Source organism: Hemitrygon akajei, chromosome 8, assembly GCF_048418815.1.
Source record: "Hemitrygon akajei chromosome 8, sHemAka1.3, whole genome shotgun sequence".
Lineage (NCBI taxonomy): Eukaryota > Metazoa > Chordata > Chondrichthyes > Myliobatiformes > Dasyatidae > Hemitrygon > Hemitrygon akajei.
Genome location: NC_133131.1, coordinates 99,356,691 through 99,380,131, shown reverse-complemented (window position 1 = coordinate 99,380,131; position 23,441 = coordinate 99,356,691). Strand labels below are relative to the sequence as shown.

The following is a 23,441-nucleotide window of genomic DNA, read 5'->3' as shown; positions in this document are numbered from 1 at the left end:
GGGGCTGAAGGGTACAAAGTCGCCCCCTCCTTTTTGAGAATTGCAAGATCGCTATTAATTCAGGTCTGGGACCCAGGAAATGAGAGAGAATCCACAAGGTTTGGAATGTGTCCTGGCCTCAGCGAAACAAAACCATTGATAACAGCTATTGTCTCTTGGAGACGGAATTGTATTGAGTACTGTACTATTCATTGAAGCCCCTCAGGGGACAACCAGAGTGGGCTGGTTGAGGGATTGCATCATCCCAACCTGATTGACATCTGAGACCCCGTGAGAAAGGATAAAAGAGGGTCTGGGGAACAACCCCTTTGGACACACCGGGAGAAACGCTAGAAATCCCGTGACAGCGGTTAATAGCGACAGCCGGTGGGGGGCTCGTGTGCGTCCTTCCCTTGCCTGGGATTGGCAGGCTCGCCACAGAAGAACGGCTTAGCTAAAGGAGAGGCCACAAGTGACTCCAACGGATCGAAATCATAAAAGGAAAGCTGGCAAGTTTTTCTCCAAATCTCTCTCTCTCTCCAACCATTGCAACCCAGCGGTCCCCAAAGGCTGCAGCCTGCATGAACTGAGTGACTTTTATATTTCCATCGGACAATACATTATCCCCTAGACAACGACAGAGCTTATTTCTTGTTGATTATTATTATACCCGCACTTTTAGATTTAGTATTGACGACGTATATTATCTGTATATTTGCATTGATATTATTTTTGTGTATTTTTACTAATAAATACTGTTAAAAATATACCATCAGACTTCAACGGACCTCTCTATCTTTGCTGGTAAGTGACCAAGTTACGGGGTTTGTAACAAAGTGGGGGCCTCATCTCGAGATTTGATACTGTTACGAAAACCCCGTAACCAGGTAACTTACCAGCAAAGATAGATGGATCAGCTGAGTCGGATGCTACTATTTTCAAACGTTTTATTCAATAAGGGCACAAACGTATGGTTAATACAAAACATTCAAATCGTCAAAACTCAATCTAAACCGCAGGTACATTAATAATCACTCAGAAATAAGCTCTTTCGTTGTCTAGGGTATAATACTGAGTCCAATTGGAAATATAAAGAGTCACTCTGAAGTCTGCAGGCTTTTCCCTTTTTGGTTTCACGTGTTGGAGAGAGAGAGAGATAAAACGGAAAAACTTGCCCGAAATATCCGTGGAATCGGGAGCGATCTTCCCCGTTGTTAGTTAAAAGCGATCTTCCGTTGGTTCCAGCCACAAACCCCGCATTCGGAATTTAACGCACGTGGCTTATTTCAAAATGGCTTCCCGTTCCCACGGGAAGCGTTATCGTGCTTCTTGGTGTCTCCTTGGTGCGTCTGAGGGTCGTCCTCTTTCAGACCCTTCTTTATACTGCCTCACGGGATCTCAGGTGTCAATCAGGTTGCAGGTGATGCAACCTCTCTCTCTCTCAACCAGCCCACTTTGCCCGAGGGCTTTACAATGTCCCTGCGAGTTGGCACGTCTGCAGTTCCCAGGTGTCTCCTGAGAACAATGCCACAGTCACCAGCTTTTGTCCCAGTGGAATGTCTTTCCATTTCCTGTGTCCATTCAGCCTGTCTCTCTCTCTCTTTTGGGTCATTGACCCCCCTTTTCTAGGGCTCTTGCAATTCTCACAAAGGAGGGGGCTGGTATCATAACAATACCAAATTGGAGGGCCAGTGAATCGGGCTTGTAAGTCCAAACTTGGATCTGGTTGCGCGGGTAACCAGACGGGAAACCAGCAAAGATGGACGTTGACGAATTTATAGAAAACCCGACTCTGGAGGCGCTAGAGGCTGCCACAAAGTCGGACTTGATAAATATTGCAAAAGGACAAAATCTCGCAGAGGTGAGGTTGTCGATGAAAAAGCGGGAGGTGCGGAGGGCCATAACTCAGTATTATATTGAGAAGAATGTGTTTGCAGCGGAGGTATTGGAAAATATCCCTGAAAAGGTACCCGCTAGTGGGACGGCTCAGTTAGAGTTGGAGAAATTAAGGTTGGAACATGAAATTAAGTTAAAACAGCTGGAAGCAGCTGAAAAAGAAAAAGAAAGAGCCAAAAGGGAAAAGGAAAGAGTTGAAAAGCAACAGGAGCATGAGCTCCAGCTAAAGGAGTTAGAGGTGAAAAGGGAGCATGCGCTCCAGCTAAAGGAGTTAGAGGTGAAGAGGGAGCAGGAAAGAGCTGAGAAACAAAGGGAGCATGAAATTCAGTTAAAACAGCTGGAAGCAGCTGAAAAGGAGAAGGAAAGGGCCGAGAAAGAAAAGGAGAGAGCCGAGAAGGAGAGGGAGTATAAGGAGAAAGAGAAACAGAGGCAACATGACTTGGACATGGAGAAGTTAAGGCAAGAGCGAAGAGCTCAAGGGCCAGACCAAGAGGAGCGGTTTAATGTTAGTAGGGAGTTTAGGTTAGTACCTCCGTTCAAGGAAATGGATGTTGATAGTTATTTCTTGCATTTTGAAAAGGTGGCAGCGAGTCAGAAGTGGCCCAAAGATCAGTGGGTGGCGTTGTTATGAAGTGTGTTAAAAGGGAAGGCACAACGGGCATATGCGGCGTTGTCCATGGAGGAGGAATCTGAGAATTATGAGAAAGTAAAGGAGGCCATTCTTTGGACCTATGAATTGGTACCTGAAGCCTATAGACAAAAGTTCAGAAATTTAAAGAAAGTGTGGAATCAGACGTATGCAGAGTTTGCCTATGAGAAGGGTGTGCTCTTGGATCGCTGGTGTGCAGCAGAATTGGTGGAAGAAGATTTTTGGCATCTCAGGGAGTTAATTCTGATTGAGGAATTTAAAGGTTGTGTTTCGGATGATATCCGGATGTATTTGAATGAGAAGCCGAATAAGTCCATCTCCGAATTTGCTAGGTTCGCAGATGAATATGCCCTAACCCACAAGACAAAGTTTTCCTCGAATAAAAGTTACCAGAGAGACCGTGGGAACGGTAGAGAAAGCCCGCCGGCTGAGGCAGAGATCCCGCCGGGAGCTAGTGGTAAAATTAAGGAGGAGGAAAGGCAAGACGGCAGGAGAGGTCCTGGCTTGACCTGTTTTAATTGTGGAAAGGTGGGTCATATTGCATCTAAGTGCCTTGCTCCGAGGAAGGAGGTAGGAAAATGGAAAGCAGCAGTCCCTACAGGATGTATTGTGGTGATCAGTAAATCGACGAGAACGCCCCAGGTAGACAGAATACGAGAGGGGTCTGAGAAATGTATTTCAGAAGGAACTGTGTCTGTGAAAGAGGGAGACACACCAGTTCCACTGCGGATCTGGAGAGACACGGGAGCTGAGCTGTCATTGATTCGCAGTACGGTACTAGGTTTTGGTCGCAAGACTGGAGAGGTAGCTTTGAGAGGCATAGGAAAAGGGACAGAAGCGGTGCCCTTGCATAGGATCATTATAAATTGTGAGCTGGTATCTGGACCAGTTGAAATAGGGGTGTGATCCAAATTTCCGAGAACTGACGCAGACCTCCTTCTGGGTAACGATTTAGCTGGTGGTGACGTTTGGTCGGCCATGGAGCTGACGAGCCAGCCTGTAAGTGTTGAGGACCCGCCCCTAGATTCCAAGATCTATCCCGCATGCACGACCACTCGCAGCATGTCGGAAAAGGCAGCTGAGAAAGAGACCAGTTTAAATCCAGCCAGTATCGATTTGGCCGAGACGTTTTTACCGACCCTGTACCAAGAGGGGTTAGAGGGTGGTAAAACAGAGAATAGGAAAGTGAAAGAGAGTAAGGGAGAGGAGGTAGACCTGCCCTTAGCCAGGAGGAAATTTATAGAGGCACAAAGTAAAGATGAGAAACAGATAAGGCTGTTAAAAGGTCCAGGGTTGGACATGGATGATCTGTCTGGTTTGGCAGAACTGTTTGAAGAAGTTGAAAATTCTAAAGGTGTTCCCGATAATGAAATGAGGGCAGTCCTAGATGAAAAGGATGCCATTACCTTGAAGAAGTCTGCTGGGTTGGCAGATGAGGTTGTTTCAGCCCACGGGGTTGAGTTTACTCCGGAAGGGAGTTACCCAGAGAGGAACTGGGAGGATCAGGGGAGCTTAGAATTTGAAAAGGGTATGGGTATTGAAAGCCTGGAAGAGGCAGATGTCCCGTTTGAATGTGTTCAAGATGTGGACGCACGTGGTACTGAACCTAGTAATGAAACTCAGAAAAAGTCTGAGGTATTTGATTCAGTTGAAAAGGAATGCAGTCCTTGTGGGTCAGATGGACTTGGTTCAGTGAAGAAAGGGTTAACCTTAGTACTAGTGGGAAGTGAGAATTCCCAGTTATTGGTGTTCGAAGGTGTGTTAAAAGTTAGTGAGGAGATAAAAGGTGGTGAGGTGAATATTATTATTGAAGGAAAAGTGAAAAGTGTAGTTCCTAAATTGAATGAAGAAAATTTAAAGTCTGGATTGATGTCAGAAGCAGCCACCAGGCTACAGAGACGATGGCTTGGTAACATGCTGCCTGCGAATCAATTACAGGTTGATTTGGAATGTAAAGGTGCCCCACTCGCTATTGTTATTCAAGGGAGTGCTGTGAAGAGGCAGAATTTGAAATGCTGTTTGGACAAAGAGTTTAAACTGAAAACTATTAGCATGAAGGGTCCTGAAGATAAAACTAACAACTTGCTTAAAATTAAAGAATTGTGTGGAAATTCGGAAAATGGTCTAAGTTTGGAACACATTGTTGATAAAATAACTCCTATGAAAGGAGCGGGCGAAAGCCTATTCCACCCTGGTGCACAAGCTCACCACGTGGGAGTTAACTGGAAAAGGGGCGAGGGTTGACGGGATGCCATTTTAAATAACAGGATCCGGTTTTAAGGGATTTCGACAAAGCATGTGAATAATAAAGACAACCCCCATGGAAGATTGACTGTTAAGTTTGAAAGTAACATAAAGATTAGTATTTGCATGAACTTTTGTAGTATACACGTAAGCTAAGATCACAACTCTTTAGTTTTTGTTTGCTGAAGGAATAAAAAAAATAGGTGGTTATTAAATTGGAGTCTGATGCTACAAGAATTTATTAAGGTACAAGATGTTAAGATATTAAAGGAAGTGACAATGTAATCGCTAACTGTTTAGATGCTGAATTGAATGTATAACTGTATTACACTGTAGTGAAAAAAAACTCTTTTGTATTGTGTTAGATTCTGAAATCCTGTAAGACTCTGCATTAATTAATTTTTACCTGCTGGTAAAAATCTTAGAAGGAAGGGGGTGTTACGAATGTGCCACAACTCTGAGGGGCCGAAGGGTACAAAGTCACCCCCTCCTTTTTGAGAATCGCTAGATCGCTATTAATTCGGGTCTGGGACCCAGGAAATGAGAGAGAATCCACAAGGTTTGGAATGTGTCCTGGCCTCAGCGAAACAAAACCATTGATAACAGCTATTGTCTCTTGGAGGAGACGGAATTGTATTGAGTACTGTACTATTCATTGAAGCCCCTCAGGGGACAACCAGAGTGGGCTGGTTGAGGGATTGCATCATCCCAACCAGATTGACATCTGAGACCCCGTGAGTAAGGATAAAAGAGGGTCTGCGGAACAACCCCTTTAGACGCACCAGGATAAACGCTAGAAATCCCGTGACAGCCGGTGGGGGGCTCGTGTGCATCCTTCCCTTGCCTGGGATTGGCGGGCTCGCCACGGAAGAACGGCTTAGCTAAAGGAGAGGCCACAAGTGACTCCGACGGATCGAAATCATAAAAGGAAAGCTGGCAAGTTTTTCTCCAAATCTCTCTCTCTCTCCAACCATTGCAACCCAGCGGTCCCCAAAGGCTGCAGCCTGCATGAACTGAGTGACTTTTATATTTCCATCGGACAATACATTATCCCCTAGACAACGATAGAGCTTATTTCTTGTTGATTATTATTATACCCGCACTTTTAGATTTAGTATTGACGACATATATTATCTGTATATTTACATTGATATTATTTTTGTGTATTTTTACTAATAAATACTGTTAAAAATAGTACCATCAGACTTCAACGGACCTCTCTATCTTTGCTGGTAAGTGACCCAGTTACGGGGTTCGTAACAACACCTATATACACAGCATTGTGCTCCCATGATGTTTTTACATTTAATGTTCCAGCACCATTAATTAATTTTTTTAAAAACACAGTACACAAAAGGACAATAGATATTTTCAGTGGACCCAGTTAGTGTGGAAAAAGAAGGCCAGCTTAGTTGAAAGGGATTGCAGGAAATGAGGCTTTGCTGAGTCTCAAAGGATCACTGGAAACAGCGTCTGGTGAACCAGAACTTAACCAGAGTTTTACTGAATGACAGGCTACACAGTTTGGGTCTTTACACCTTGGAGTTAAGAAAAGTTGTCCTTATTAAAACATGTAAGAGTCTAACTTTACTGAGGAAAAGTTAGGCCCTTGTATGTTTTGTGATTGTGATTATTGCTGCTTACATCTCCCCTGTGCTAGTGCAGCAGGAACTCTGTGGTGCCATCTGCAACCTTGAAGACACTCACCCTAATGGTTTCTTCATTACTGCTGGTGACTTCAGTCATGCCAACTGCAAAACAGTCCTGCCAAAGTTCTACCAGCATGTTAACTTCACAATTGGAGAAGAGAATATATTAGACCTGGTTTATCCCAATGTTGATGGAGTCTACAAGGCTGCTCCCCACCCTCACCTCAGATACTCAGACTTCATGTCCACTCTGCTAATCTCTGCATACAGAGCACTGGTTAAACAAGTCAAACAGAGTTCAAGACCTGGCCAGAAGGTGCCACCTCACCACTGTTTTGAAAGTAAGGCCTGGAGCATAATTAGGGAGGCGGCTATCTACAATCATCACGTTGATGAATATGCGGGATCAGTGACAGGCTATAAAGGAAAATGCATTAAGGATATTACCATGATTAAATCATTCACACTTTTCTGTATTGAACTCCATCTGCCACTTCTTGGTGCAGCTCTGCGTCCTATCAATGTTCTGTTGTAATCCACGACAACCTTCTACATCATCCACAGCACCAATAAACATCATGTCATCTGCACACTCACTAACCCTCCTTTCTACTTCCTCATCTCAGTCATTTATCTATAGATTTTTTTTTTAAATCACAAAGAGCAAGGATCCCAGAACAAATCTCTGCAGGATACCACTGGTCACTGATCTCCAAGCAGAACATGCTCCATCTATTACCACCCTCTGCCTTCTGTGGGCAAGCCATTTCTGAATCTACACAGCCGACTCTCCCTGGATCTCTTGACTCCTGACTTTCTGAATGAGCCCACCATGTGAAACCTTGTCAAATGCCTTACTGAAATCCAAATACACTGCATCCAATGCTCTACCTTCAACTGGTTTTGTCACTTCCTTGAAGAACTCAACAGGCTTGTGAGGCACAAGCTAACTCTCAAAGCCAAACTGATTGTCCTCAGTTTCTCTAAGCTTCTCTAACTGCTCATAAATCCTGAATCACACCTCTCCAACAGTCTGCCTACCAATGAAGCAAGGATCACTGGTCTACAATTCCCAGGGTTATCTGTACTTCCTTGAACAAAGGAATAACATTTGCTACTGTCCAATCATCTGGTACTACTCCTGTGGCCCTGGAGGAACCAAAGATCAAAGGTGCAGCAATCTCTTCCCTCCCTCCCTGTCATAACTTGCAATACATCCCATCTGGCCCGAGGGCCTTGCCTATTCTAATATTTCTCCAAAAGTTCCAGCACATCCTCTGTAACACAAACATGTTCCAGCACATTAGCCTGTTCTACACTGTCCTCACATTCAAAGTCCCTCTCACTGATGAATACTGAAGCAAAGTATTTATTAAGAACCTCCCCTAACTCCAGGCACATTTCCTCTATCCCTGATAGGCCCTACTCTCATTCTAGTCATCCTGCTGTTCTTCACATATGTATAGAATGCCTTGGGGTTTTTTTTTTAATCCTACCTGTTAAATCCTCTCATGTCCCCTTCTAACTCTCCCAAGACCCTTCTTAAAACTCCTTCTTGGCTACCTTACAACACCCTAGAGCCCCTGTGTAATCCGTGCTTCCTAAACCTTAAATAAGCTTTCTTCTGCATCTCCACTAGATGATCCACTTCTCTTGTCAACCATGGCTGCTTCACACCATCATCCTTTCCCCATCTCAATGAAACAGACCTACCCAGAACCCCATGAAATTGCCCCCTAAACAGCCTCTACATTTCTGTTGTGCATTTCCCCTGAATACATCTATTCCTAACTTATGCTCCAAGGTTCTTGATAATAGCATCACAATTCACATTCTCCCAACTAAAAACTTTTCCACAATGTGTGCTCCTATCCCTGTACAGGGATATGGTAAAGATCAGGGAATGTGGTCACTGTCGCCGAAATGCTCACGCAGGAGATCTGATAGCTGACCAGCTTTATTGCCTGGTACCAGATCCAGTATGGCCTCTCCTCCAGTTGCCCTATCCATATATTGTGTCGGGAATCCTTCCTGGAAACGTAAAAAATTCAGCCCCATCTAAACCTTCTTCACCACAGAGGTGCCAATCAATATTAGGGAAGATGAAGTGACCTGTGACAACAACACTGCTGTTTTTTGCACCTTTCCAAAATCTGCCTCCTGATCTGCTCCTCAATGTACCAGCTATTATTGAGGTGGTGGAGTCCTATAGAATTTCCCAATGCAGTAATTGTTGCCTTCCTGTTTCGGACTTCCACCCACACTGACTCAGTTATCTATCCCTCCACAGCATCCTCCCTTTCTGCAGTTGTGATACTATCCCTGATTAGCAATAGCATTCCGTCGCTCCTCTCACCTTCCTCCCTGTTCCATTTGAAATTTCCACACTCCAGAACACCCAGCAGCCATTCTTGCCAAGTCTCTACAATAGACTTGAGGCTGCGTGTGCTGAAATGCAAACGAGCAGATTGGGGATTTTAAATTAATTCAAATGGATTTGCAGAATTATATTATGTGAAATAATCACGAAAACTGCTAGACTGCAACTTGACTATCCTCCAAAAAGAGAACTCAACTCATTACCGACTACACTGCTCATCAGTGAGGTTGAATAGTTAGCCTCAGCTTGCCTATGGTGAGAACACACAGAAAAATAGCAATCTCATTCCCGATCGTCATACAGCAAACTAACAATTCAGGTTCAGATGTACAGGTTCAGGGTCCAAAGAGCCCAGCACTCCGAGGGAATTACTTTCCTACAAAATAAACTGCTTTTATACATTCAAACCAACTGGCTGATATTGGGAGTCAAGTAAAAATCAATTTGAGAGAAAAATGGTATCTGTATCAGGAATATCTATTTGCCTCTCTTGAAGCAGTCAGGTATACTTGAGATTCACTGAAGTATAACCGATCTCCCTGTTTCACTTTTCTGTTTTAAAGATTAGCTGTATTGCTGCTGAATATGCTAGGTTGTGGTCTTATTTCTGATTATAAAATTACTATAGAGAATAAATCAAAATCTCGATAGATAAAATGCTTCTTAACTTCAAAGTACAGTACTGAAAATAGGTCAAGAACCAAGGAAGACTGCAGTGAAGCGGAGAACAATGTCATATTTGAGAAGTACATCAGAACCTTATAACTCTGCAAATGATGGGAAAGCATCAAGAAAAGCTATCCAAAGATGCTGCCTGACTTACTGAGTTCCTCCAGCATTTTGTGTATATTGCTCAAGATTTGTAGCATCTGCAGAACCTTTTGTGATTATGATTTTGTCATAGTTTTGTCATATTTTTTGGAAATAACAGGACTGTTGCCTTTTGCAACATGAAGGATTGTGGCAAGGAAGATAAGAGTTCAAGAGGAACAAAAAACAAGATCACAGGTTCTACCCAACAGAAATGAAATTCACAGCTATTTCCTGTGTGCTGCCTCACAGATAGGGTAATATATTGATTCTTGCTCTTGACACCATTCAATTAAAGAATTACCAATGCAGTGTCAGTACTGACCAACTGAACAAAGCCCTACGAAGCAAACCTTTCCAGAAACGCATTCCCACCAGTGGCAGATATTTTCTGGACTACGCTAATGGGGTTATTACTGCCCACGGACACAACGTGCATTCTTATTTAATACCATCGGGGTAGGAATGACGTGAAAGGGAAAGGCATAAGAAATGCTGGAAACAGACAGTGCAATTTTCAGCCAATGTGCCTAATTTTTTCCCCCATTTGGAAAAAAATATCTGTTTATTATGACTTTGTTCTCATTCCATAGACATGAATTCTGCTAAACAATTTTTTTTGTTAAAAACAACTGGTGTGATTCAATGCCTTCTGAAAGTCCATATAGGTGATTTCTACTGTAATCCTTTGATTATTTTTAAAATTTAATTTCATTCAAAAAATTCCAATTAGATTAGTAAAAGACAATGTGATTTAAAAAAACAAACTCCAAATTGACATTAGCCTCATTTCCAAATGAATTTTATTTATCTTAATGTTATTTTATTCTCCCTCACATGCCTATCAACTCACCCTATTCTCCTGCCACCTGACCACACGAGGGGAAATTTCTGACCGTCAATTAGCATACCAGACGTCAGAGGAATGTGAATCATAAGGCAAAACCCACCCGGGTTACAGTGAGAACACGGAAACTCCTCAGGGGCAAAAACAGATCAGGATTGAACCACGGTTGCAGGAGCTGCAAGACAGCAGCACCAAGAGTTTATATGTTCCTCTGCCACCACCGTAAAGCAGACAGGCATGTTTTATCACTCCTCCTTGATTAAGGACATCATTTTTGTCATTATCCAGCCTTCTCCCACCTCCAATGTATCTGGGCAGTATAGAAAGATTAGAGGAGTCCTTCTTTAAATTCATCTCTACCTTCCTCAGCAACCTAAACTAAATACCATTGGTATCAGGAAGACTAAGAACAACCAGGCATTTAAGTATCCCTACTTTCTTCTCAAAGCATCAGGTGTTCCAAATGTCCGTAATTGTAAATTCAGTGTCCAACAGTTATACCCAGGGCTGATTCTGATGAGCAGGTGGAAATGCAAGTGGAACATCTGGGGAGTGATGGGAGGCAAGGAGAGCACCGTTTTAGGGTGTTCAGTGTTCATCGGCTTCAGCAGATCCGTGCCATGGCTCTGTAGTTAGGCACTGCAGCAAGTGTGACCTGAACAAATTGCTGAGAAGGGAATTTGAAAGATCTCCAAGGATCAGGATCCAGGTCTGGGCCTGGATGGATTGTACAGGAGTTGCGACGTCACTGCCCGGGCCTCAAAAATGTTGGGGTTGGGGAGGGTAGGGAAGAAATACCTAGGCCTTGTTATCAGGGTCTGTGGAAAGGGTAGTCACTTCCTAGGCCTCAAAAATGTTGGGGTTGGGGAGGGTGGGGAAGGAATACCTAGGCCTTGTTATCAGGGTCTGTGGAAAGGGTAGTCACTTCCTAGGCCTAAAAAATGTTGGGGTTGGGGAGGGTGGGGAAGGAACATCTCGGCCTTGGCATCACAGTATTTGTGGAAAAGTAGTAACTGTGTGGGACTCTGTGGATGGTAGAAATGGGGGAAATGAGGCTTGCATGTCTCTACCTGGAGGATCACGCAATGGGGCTGGATGTTGATGCCTGGCTGGAATGGAGATCAGGGTTAGTAGTAGGGAGTGGTGTTGTACAGAGAACATAAGTGGTCCCTATCCCATCCTGATAGGTTACCCCAGGAGTGGCTAAACAAATGAATAAAAAGACAAGGCCGGGCTCCCTCAAAATGCTGCAGAACAAGCACATGTCCCTCATTTTAAAAAATCACATCAAAGATAGGAGGGCAACTTCCATGTTTCTAGCTTCCATGAGACAACATGGAAATTGTTATTCCAGGGAGAAACAAAACAATTTTCAATCCAATGCTGGAAAACCATGCAAAGTGACTAGTTCGAGACAGATAACAACTCTACCAGATTCTCAAATCTTTGCATCATGTTAAATTGCACATTCTAGCAGTTTCTAACAATTGAATGGCTTGCTGGGTCACTTCAGGAGGCAGTGAACAATCACTGATGTGGGTCTGTTAGGCAAGGATGGCAGATTTCCTCCCCTATAGGACCAAATGGTCTTTACAGCAATTGACAATGGTTTTCATGATCATTATCTGAACCTTTAATTCCTGAATTCAAATTTGAATTTATCACAACATGCCATGGTAGGATTCAAACCTAAAGTCACCAGGACTTTGCCCTGGGCATCTAGATTGTTAATCTAGCAATGACAGCTATCACCTCACCAAGATGGATAACTCAATGTCAGCGTTAGTATGTGAGGCTCAAGTTTATGGTTTGTGACCAGATTTGAAAGCAGGTAAGACTGAGACATTAACAAAGCAAAGTGACTGTTTTACAAACCAATGCCTGCAAAGAACTGTGTTAGGATCAAAGGTAAAGCAGATAATTTTGACACAAAGTTCATAGCACCATATCACCAATTTAAACTCTATGCCTATAATTTGCAACACCACTTTTCTCCCTTTATTTCCTGATTACCACAAGTGAATCTTTCCAATGTCAATTAAGCAATGGGATCACCACACTAACACAGGAACATTTTCAGCCAATTTACACACAAGGGGCCACAGATAAGAATGAGAACCATGACCTGATAATTTGTTTGAGTTATTTTGGAAAAGGTCACAAAGGAAATTAACAATCCCCTTCTACAGAACTTTGTGGTCCACTGCTCTATACATTAGGTTTCAATTCTGATGGAAACTCCAAAAGGTACATTAACAGAACTTACAGAAATATCAATTTCTATGAGTAATGCAGTTTTCACTGCGTCCTCCCGGGTCAGAGCAATTGCTTTAGTCACTGGTACCTGAAACACAGCGATGTCTGGTACAAGGGGGAAACATTCTTGCAAGGAATCCTGAGGAAGAAACAATGATTGGGGAGAAAGATTTAGAAAGAGCAGACATATTCCCAACTTCAAGTGCCTGCAATGTATTAGCTTGCTACCTCCCACCTTCAACCCAATTGCAGCCTAAACCCACCTCCCACCTTCAACCCAATTGCAGCCTGAACCCCACACCTCCCACCTTCAACCCAATTGCAGCCTGAACCCCACACCTCCCACATTCAACCCAATTGCAGCCTGAACCCCACACCTCCCACCTTCAACCCAATTGCAGCCTGAACCCCACACCTCCCACATTCAACCCAATTGCAGCCTGAACCCCACACCTCCCACATTCAACCCAATTGCAGCCTGAACCCCACACCTTCCTATTTGCATTATTCAGGATTTCTATTCTTTCCAGGCTAAGCAGAATTCTTCTTTTTTTTTTTGAAAATCTCCCAGTTTTCAAGGGACATACTATACCTTTGTCACAGAATGGAACCTGCTGTACGGCAACTTTCAGCTATTAAGAATTATATTAGTAAAATTATCTCAACACTGGTCTGCCCTCCGTGGTTTTACTTTGCAATTAGCCAAGAGTGATATAAACCAACACAAATAAACCAGGCATTTTAAACAAAAGCTATGTTTCATGCAACTGAAGATTAAATATACTTAAAAATACAAGACCTAGAGGTAGCCCCTCATTTCAAGTTTCAAAAATTAATGATTCTTCAATGTCATTTCCTGTACAAAAGTGTAAAGGAAAAAGCTATAATTGTTACTCTGGATCCGATGTGGCAAAAATATAAAGAACAATAATCTTAAAAAATACACAATAAATACAAATGCACATGATCACTTCTATACAGAGATTGATTGTTTGTAATGCCCTGGTTAAGATTTTTACTGCTAATGCTGCGAGGTATTTCATTTAATAGCTTTCGGTAGAAGCAGTGTGTCCTGCTGGTAGAATGTTTTGGTTTCAGCTAAAGGGGCTATCACATTCAACTTAGGACTGCTGTGTCAGCCAATCAGCATGGTGGAATTGAGAGAAGGTTCCAGAGAATGCTGGATGGAGAGAGATGGCTGACAGACACTGGTGGGGTTTGTGGCTTTTGGCAGGAGATGCAGAGAGGAAAGGATTGGCAGAGGCAACCGTAGGATTCGATCCGACAGGAAGATGCAATTGTAATGAGTGCTTCATAAGATGAATGAGTCCAAGATAGGAAGTTCTACTGGTGATTGGTGATGAGTAATGATCATACCCAGCTTTTGGACAATTCGACCTCCAACACCATGTGCACATTCAGACTAGTTTAAATGTAATGGGGCACTTTTATTTATTTTTTCTTTTTTCTGTTTGATAAAGCTGAAAGTAGTAAATACACTTTATAAGTGTATGCAATGTACAATCTGTTATTTCTTGCTGACAGATAATTGTGCACGGGCAGCATTTACACAGCCCATTCACTCAAATCAGGGTTCCGCTAATCGAAACATCTTGACTTTCCTCTTTGGTTGAACCCAGATCATACTGACCCTAGATGTATATTGTTTATGAAAGGTGCCGTTCTCACCACTGAGTCCCATGGCTGCTAGCAGAGCTGGCTAACGAGCCAAGTTTGCATACGAGCCCGGTGAGGGGTTACACGTCAACAAAGTGACGCTAGGTTGTATATAGGGTGACTGACAGGAAATAATAAAGTAATGGTCGAATTAGTGGGTGGGGGTCTTGATCAGCCTTACTGCATGGGGAAAGTAAATGTTTTTGAGTCTGGTGGTCCCGGCCTGGATGCTACGTAACCTCCTCCTTGATGGGAGTGGGACAAACTATCCATGTGCAGGGTGGGTGGGACCCTTCACGATGTTACTGGCCCTTTTCTGGAATCTCTCCGCATACATATCCTTGATGGCAGTTAGGCGCGTGCCGGTGATGCATTGGGCCATTCTGAATACCTGTTGTAGAGCCTTTCTGTCTGCTGCCATGCAGTTTTCGTACCAAACTTGACAAGAGCTCTTCACTACACATCTGTAGAAGTAAAAGAGTACGGACATGCAAAGTCCAGCTCTCTTCAGCCTCCTCAAAGTGGAGGTGTTGATGGGCTTTACTGATTGTGTGGGACGTGTTCTGGGACCTTGGGAGGTTGTGTGAGATATGCACTCCCAGAAGTTTGAAACAGCTCACAGTTTCCACTGCTGTGCCGCCCATCTACTTAGGTACATGGTGAGAGTTCTCCTGAAGTCGGTGACCATCTGCTTTGTCTTGCTGACATTGAGGAAGAGGTTATATACCTGGAACCAGGCCTCGAGCTCTTCAACCTCCTCTCTGTAGGCTTTGTTGTTGGTAATGAGACTCACCACTATCGTGTCATCGACAAACTTAACAACGAGATTGCTCGGGTGTTTGGCCGTGCACTCACGTGTGAGCAGAGTGTACAGTAGTGGCTCAGCACACAGCCCCGGGAGGCAAACATGTTGTGGATGATGTGGAGGGAGGAACGGTTGTGCATCCTGACTATTAAAGGTCTGTTGGTTAGAAAGTCCACATTCAGTTGCACCATGGTGTATTTAGAACAAGGAGTAGGAGTTTGTTCACCAAGATCTTTGGGACTGTAGTGTTGAATGCAGAACTGAAGCCCAGTAACAGCATTCCAACATGTGCCCTTGTTTTCCAAGTACATGACAGATTCTATAGCATCTGTCAGAGGGGTTCTGTCAGTCACTTAATCAACTTGTACAGTTGTTTTGTTTTACTTGTTAGGAGACCTTTAGAGCATTTCAATATTTATTCTTTCATAGTAAATTACAATCTCTGCAATACAGTTAAATATTTATATTTTCTTCAAATTAGTTTTTTTTTCATTATTTGCAGGTAGCAATTTAACCACATCATAGAGAAATTATAATAGCACAATAGCCTTTCCTGCCTGGTATTTCATGAAAGCTACATTTCTTGAACCAAAGTAGAAACCACAGTATGATCTTTATTTCTATTTAATATAGGATTTATTACACAGTGGGAGAATATAGTATTCTTGATTTGCAAATATTCAGGAAGTAATTCAAGAAAAACAAACATCTTCAAAAAGAACAAAATTGGGAGTTGGTTCATCAATTTTGTCAAAACTAAAAATCCAACCTCTTATCTATACAATCATGACAATGTAAATGTCCTTTTTTTTTTAAAAAAAAGGCAATGATCTCAGAAATTAGGATAGCTTTACAAATACAAAGCCGAACCTAGTAATTAACTCTACACCCACAATCCTCCCCCAACTTAGCTAACGATGCATCCGAAATACATACAATTACGTATTACATTATCTCCTCTATGAAGAACTGATAAAAAATTTTAGACATAGTAGGACTACCATACAGACATCTGTTATTATATGACGGACTACTTTCATATCTGCCTGCAACTGGCAAGGTTTGAGAGTCTAAGTAAAAGGGCTCCAAAGGTCCTATTAGTATCTTAATCATTGGAAAAAACATAATATATTCACCAGTGAGTGTTGCCGAGAGTTTTTGAAATAATATGGAAGCTGGCAATGGAAGGGAGGTACTTTAAGTGTTTAAGAACATACAAAATACGAGCAAGAGGCTAGCACTTGGGATTGACTGCATGTTATTCTACAAGAACTTTGAGTACCTGGATCATTAAGTGTTGACAGATAGATAGATACTTTAATGAACCCAAAGGAAATTACAGTGTCACATTAAAAATACAGACATATGATTGTACAAATCAGTAAGTGCAAACTACATTTCCCTTCACAGATCTGCTCAGTGTGTTCAGCATTTTCTATTTTTATTATCATATCTACAGGGTTTTTTTTTGCTTTTTGTTCAAACGTGTAGGCAAGTATCTGAAGTTCAGAAGCAATGGACATAATTGGTGGGAGATTTCAACCAATCAGCTGGCATCAGTGTTTAGCGAAATAATTTCAAATAGTTTTGAAGTTCCTTCAAGTACTTAAATGATGCTAACAAACAGAATGGAAACTGTTTAGTATAAGTAGCCTTACCTGTTCTGTACATTTCTGAAACTCCACATTGAGATACTCTATTGGCAGAGTAGGGATATTCAGAGGAGCTTCTGATAGTGGCTTCTCAGAGCATACCCAGGCTGGCCCTGGTAAATACTCCTGTGATCCCGCCACCAACGTGCTCTGTTCCAAATTCTCAGGTGTGGTAGTTGAATTGTCAACCACTGTTGAAACAGTTGCATCTAATTTCAATAATTCAATCTCTGATGAAAGACCAGGACTGCTGCCATGAAGTTGGCTTATCCCTGACGCATCATTTGTATCAGACCTTCTCTCTCCATCACTGTTCCTTTCTGCTTGCTCATGACATGCGCTCTTCAAGGCATCCCAAAGACCATCAATCCAAGGACTGACAACCAACTCCAATCTAAAAGTAAATAAAGCTAATTAAAACATTAAACAAAAGGGAAAAGGAGATTTACACTGAAACAAAATCATTTAGGCAAGGGAAGCAGTCGTTTTCCTTAGCCGCACTCCTTGGGAAAAGTTAATGAGTTGGTTCAAAGGATTTCATCAGCGACCAATCTAAGTTACTTCCAACAGAAAGTGTTTTAAAAAAAAGCTGGCAATGCTTTCATGATTGGCAATTGATGGCAAGTTGATTTTAAAATCTAAGACGGATTGATTTGAGTGGACAAAATTCACAACTAGGTGTTAGTTCCTGTTCTGATAGAAGTCAATTTACAGATCAACCATCGATAGTGGATTATCTTTGAAATATTCCATGCTCTTACACTCTCAGAAGATGTGGGTAACAAAAATAACATTCTTCTTGAAGAACTGATCAGTAGCTGGAAAAAGTTACTAATATTTGCCTTACCCTACACTATCATCTGCATATCCAGTCGCGTAGAAGTGACCTGCGCCAAGCCGCCGAAGCTGCTCGTCAATCATCTTCCCACCATTGGCAAAATATGTGTAAGTTGAGTCTCCAAGAGCTATAGAGAATAAACTATTTTAAATTAATACAAAAAATTAATAGGCATAGTTGCTAACAATCTACAGAAGTCAGGATTTTGCTTACCTAATACTGCATATTTTATGTGTGCATAATGCTGAGGTGCTGAGATGCCACTAACTTCCTGGAAAAACTTCTTTGCCATCTCTGGGAGCTCCCCATTACCAGTTGTGGAGGTAATTATAACAACTGGAGCATGTTCTTTCTCCAGGTTAAACTGAACAAGTAATAAGAAAATGAAATTACATTCATTCAGTCATTAAAAATCTGTTTCTTTTACTAATCTCAGGCTGTCAATCAGAATTAATAATCAACTTAATTCACCCCACATGCATCAGAATATTTCCCAACATCATGCTCTGATAGCAGTCTTTCATAAAAGATCTTAAAAATAGCTGATTCTCAAAGGCATGTCATAAAATATATATTCAATGGCGCTGTCATAATGAAGGACAAAACATTTAAAGAAGATTGTGCAAATTCAAACCAAATGTACTCCACGTGGAAAGCTGCACTACGGAGGGAATTTGGGTAAGTGGCTGGGACAATAAAATGATATCCAACATGTCACTCGTTCATGTGCCGCTTCATATCCAACACATACCCATTTTAAAACAGTCCCTATTGAGAGGCTGAACTTGAACCAGACTACAGAATTCTACTAACAAGGAGCATTACACACAGAATTACCTTGACAGATGGTTTTACGAGTCAGCCCACCCCCCACAAAAAAAAGTATCCTTACCACAAAGCAAAAGAAGAACTCGTTCACCACCCATTTTCTCCCACAAATCTATAAGAGTTTCTTGAGATGGTTAAAACCAAAATGGAAGCAAAGTTTTCCCTCAAGTAGTTGCCCACCATCTTCCTAATTGCATTTCAAGAGTGAGTGCTTTTGGTACTCAAGGTGATTATTTAACACTGAGAATGGGAAATCTAGCATTAGACACAGATTACGTGGAGTTAGTGCATGATACTCTGGTAAACTATCATAGAATCAACCTACTGTAACACAACAGGCCTACGACCCAACTCGTAGAACAATCCTGTCAATGTCACTTACCTACTCTCTTCCTGCATTTGTATTATTCTATCAACCACCAATCCAATTCCCTTTTGAAACCCCTGATGTTGTATCTATATTGTGGTTGACAGGTCCTTGATTAGTAAGGGCATGAAAGATTACAAGGAGAACCCAGCAAAATGGAATTGAGAGGGAAAATAAATCAGACATGACCTAATGGCAGTGCAGACTCAATGGGCTGATAGGCCTAATTCTGCCCTTATACTTTATACCCCTTTGCTCAAAGTACATATAGCACAATTCAACAAACATTATCACAAGGTTATTTTTCTGTTACCTCTTCCATTTGGCTTAGACAATGCAGATCAGCTACAAATCCTTTTCCATCTGCATATTCAGTAATTTCTTCAGCAATTGCTTTTGCTTGTCCTTTTTCAGTGGCATAAAGCAACAAGAATCGGCATTTGGCATCTAATGGCATTGTACGGTACCAGCTGCAGGTAGACAAAATTATTTGCCAGTCACGATGATTATCATTTCCAGTTGCAGAACATTATTCAACAGATGAAGTTTGTTCAATGCATGAAAAATGTCTTACTCAAATAGCACCTTACTGAGAAAAAGAAAGCAGAATCCCAAAGTATTGCTGAATTGTAGTCTCGATTTAAATACAGCCATCAATTTGGACACTGCAAAGTCCTTCAAATAGCAAAGTAAATGACTTGACAACATGTTCCAGCAATCCAGCTTCTGATTAAACAGCGGCTCAATTTTAAAATTTTCATCCTTGTTCCTTAAACCCTCAAAGAGCTTCTCATTTCTAATCTCCTGCAGGTTCCAGATTCCCAAACTCCTATAGTTCTAATCCCCCGTGTCTCCTTAATATTATCGTAGTTCTCTTTGTAAGCAGTGATGGAAAATGACATAGCAAATGGACTACGAGTGAGGATTAGGGGCAGGAGGGAAGGAGGTGGGTCCAGAACATTTTAACCTTCAACGTATGGTAAAACCCAATGTGTCAATGAGAAAATAAGGCTGAAACACTAACAATCCCTTTGAGGAAGAGGTGCTGAACACATTTCAACTGCATCCTACGGAACTCTTACATCATGAAAGCCAGTCTTCAGTCAATTCAAATCAAAATGCAGTGTCAAAAAAAATAGTAGAGTGGATCAGATTGAGCAAAAAAAACTTTGGGATGTTATGGTACCTTAGCTATGAAGCTACTTGTTCCCATATAAATACAACACAATATCGACCTAACACAGTGTGAAACACTGCTCAGGACAAAACCAATCCAGTCACTGTGTGTTCCTTCAGACATTTTTAATTAACCGCAATGATTAAATGCATTAAAAGAATTATTAATAAACAATTACCCCTGTACTCATTTATATAAACAATAATATGTTTACAATTTGCTTTCTGCTGGGACCACTCAACTCCTAATCTTTGTCTAAATATGGTCAATGGAGTTGAAGTCTTCACTGAGTAATAAGACAGATGCAGGCAACTCCATTAACAAGAATCATAACAACCACAAAAATAAATGTTTCTGCTTGTTGGAGGACAGTCACTTACAAAGCATTTCCTGATGATAGTGACTTTTAAACCATTCCATGCCTACATACACCTGGATCTCAACAACATTCGGCTTTAAGTTGATAAATGGCAAGTCGTATTTGTATCATACGGCTACTAGGTAATAGCAATCAGTGTTTTAAATATTTTGAAAACAATAATTCTTGCTTTTCAACTCTATCAGCAGGAAACACTTCTTCCATATTCTTTTAGGATCTCATGTTTCACTGAAGTCCCCTCTCACTCTGTTAAACTCCAGCATATTCAAAACAAGCTTGTTCCCATAAAGTAACTCAGCCATATAGGCACTAACTAGGTAGTAGCATTCACTGACATGTCTCCAATGCCTTAACATTCTTTGTTAAACAAGGAAGCCAATGTTCTATCTAGTACTCCAGGCATGGTCTCACTAATACATGATACAACTGAAGTACAAACTCCCTACTTCTATATTCATTCCTTTAACAAGAAATGACGCTGTTTTGTTATGTTTCCTAATTATTCATTGCAGCTCCACACTCACCTTTTGTGAGCATGTACATGAATACCTTGGCTATCTCCACAATCTCATCATTTCAAATATGTTTCTCCCCCCTGTGAAAATGGACAGCTTCACTCTCACCCCCCCTCCACACACTTATTTGCCAGATGATTACCCCCACTCAATGAAGAGTCTACATGTAGCCTCTAACTTTTCTTCATAACTTGCCTTCCTACCTACCATACCGCAACCATGAATGTGAAGCGGAGCGAAGTGATGATGGTGCTAACGACAACTCATCTTTGATATTTTTCCCTTTCAGGGTTTTTTTTTTCAAGACCCTGACCTGGAGTTACACAGTTCTTTGCGGGAATGGGACCCACTCTTGAGGTTTTACAACTGGCCGTTGTACGGCATGACATGGGCTCAGCTCAGCTTTGGAGGCTGGAGTTCTCGGAGTTCTGGAGATGGGCAGATCAAAGGTTGTTGTCCTGGATAGGTGTGTCGTGGGAGGTGGAACATCTTAAATGTACCTTTGAAACCTTGAAACCATGCCTTGCCTTTATCCACATCATTTATATAAACCAAAAAACTACAACCCGTGGCTATTTGTTGCATCTTGCTAAAAAAAAACTTCTATTAGTTCTCCAATCTTCTATCCACGAAATACCATCTTCCACTCCTTGAGTTATTCCATTTTTCAATCACTTTCGATTGGCATATTATCATTTGCTTACTGAAAACCCGAGGACTGCAAGCCTTTCTTTATTGTGACTTCCAATAAGGCAAATCCATTCTCTCCCCCCTCCCAACCACCCAATCAGTCACATGTTGTAAATTCCTATTTCTAAAAGAACGTTAATGTCCTTGAAGTTTTCTTTTATATAAAGTGAAATGTGATAACAACTAACATTTTCCCCAATGACCTAAATTAAGTGGCATATAGTTTTTACCATTCCTTTTCTCCTTCATCTATTCCGATCTAATAGAACCTTTCCTGAAGGTCAAAAGAACTCTGGAAAATTAACCAACTCACCAACTATCCCATTATTCACTTCTCTTAAGACTTGGATAAAAATCATCAGGGTCCAGCTCCAACAAATGAATCAGTTCCACTTCCCTGGTACTGTCATTTTCCTCCAGCTCTTCCATTCCTACTAATTTCTGATTTTCTGTTATTTCTAGGATGTTATTAATATCCTCTGTTATGAGCACAGATACAAAATATGTGTTTAATTCACCTGTTATCTCTATTCCCCATTATTAATTTCCCAAACTCACTTTTTATAGGACCAATGTTTACTAACTTTTTAAAAAAATTTCAAAAGAAACATTTTATATTATTTCTGTCTAACTCTTTTATTCTTATTTGCCATCATTGCAGGTTTATAATAGTCTCATCAACCTTCCGACTTGCCTTCTGACTTTAATGCTGTTTCTAGCGCAAGTCTTCAACTCCCTCTTATATCAAAGAGAAAAGCTTGCCCTGCTGAATGACCGATTCTCCCGCACACATACTAATAATAAACACATCATCTCAAAGCCAAGTCACTGTACCACACAGTGCAGAGCAAACAGAGTCATAGTTCAACTTAGTGCGATTTGAAATATCTACAGCTGCTCCTTATGCACAGTATTCAGAAACTGAACCTGGTAGGAACATGGTTCCTGATGCATAGCAAAAAAAATCCACAACTCTTCAGTCCACTTTTATGCCTACAATTCAGACAACTACGAACACCACATTTACCAGCTTCTTCACATTATGTTGAACATTATGGTGGACTCTCTGCAATTCCTGCCCATAGAATGCTATCTCAGAAGAGGCATTTTTGAGGATCTTTAAAAGATTCAATATTATTTTTCTACAACAATATTTACATTACTATGCAAACACGAGGAAATCTGCAGATGCTGGAAATTCAAACAACACACGCAAAATGCTGGTGGAACACAGCAGGCCAGGCAGCATCTATAGGAAGAAGCACTGTCGACGTTTCGGGCCGAGACCCTTCGTCAGGACTAACTGAAAGGAAAGGTAGTAAGAGATTTGAAAGTAGTGGGGGGAGGGGGAAATGCAAAATGATAGGAGAAGACTGGAGGGGCTGGGATGAAGCTAAGAGCTGGAAAGGTGATTGGTGAAAGTGATACAGAGCTGCAGAAGGGAAAGGATCATGGGACGGGAGGCCGCGGGAGAAAGAAAGGAGGGGGGGAAAGCACCAGTGGGTGATGGAGAACAGGCAGACTGATGGGTAGAGAGAGAAAAAAAACAAACAACTAAATATGTCAGGGATGGGGTAAGAAGGGGAGGAGGGGCATTAACAGAAGTTAGAGAAGTCAATATTCATGCCATCAGGTTAGAGGCTACCCAGCCGGTATATAAGGTGTTGTTCCTCCAACCTGAGTTTGGATTCACCTTGCAGTAGAGGAGGCCATGGATAGACATATCAGAATGGGAATGGGACGTGGAATTAAAAGGTGTGGCCACTAGGAGATCCTGCTTTCTCTGGCGGACCGAGCATAGGT

The 23,441-nt window shown here is 41.7% G+C and overlaps 1 protein-coding gene across 6 annotated transcripts in view; it reads right to left on the bottom strand.

Annotated features, from left to right (window-relative positions):
- The window catches only part of mtrr (5-methyltetrahydrofolate-homocysteine methyltransferase reductase), a 106,626-nt gene that overhangs the window by 79,981 nt on the left and 3,204 nt on the right, over positions 1 to 23,441 (bottom strand). For 5 of the 6 annotated variants that reach the window (XR_012099980.1, XR_012099979.1, XR_012099978.1 and 2 more), the window contains exons 2-6: positions 19,191 to 19,347; positions 17,896 to 18,046; positions 17,692 to 17,809; positions 16,851 to 17,238; positions 12,721 to 12,849 (exon numbers count right to left, since the gene is read on the bottom strand). Coding sequence is in view for 3 of the 6 variants with exons in the window: in XM_073054243.1 (XP_072910344.1) it covers positions 12,721 to 12,849; positions 16,851 to 17,238; positions 17,692 to 17,809; positions 17,896 to 18,046; positions 19,191 to 19,347 (943 nt within the window). In the remaining 3 variants the exon portion in view is untranslated. The remainder of the gene's footprint in view (positions 1 to 12,720; positions 12,850 to 16,850; positions 17,239 to 17,691; positions 17,810 to 17,895; positions 18,047 to 19,190; positions 19,348 to 23,441) is intronic. The other variant, XM_073054245.1, reaches the window with a different exon arrangement.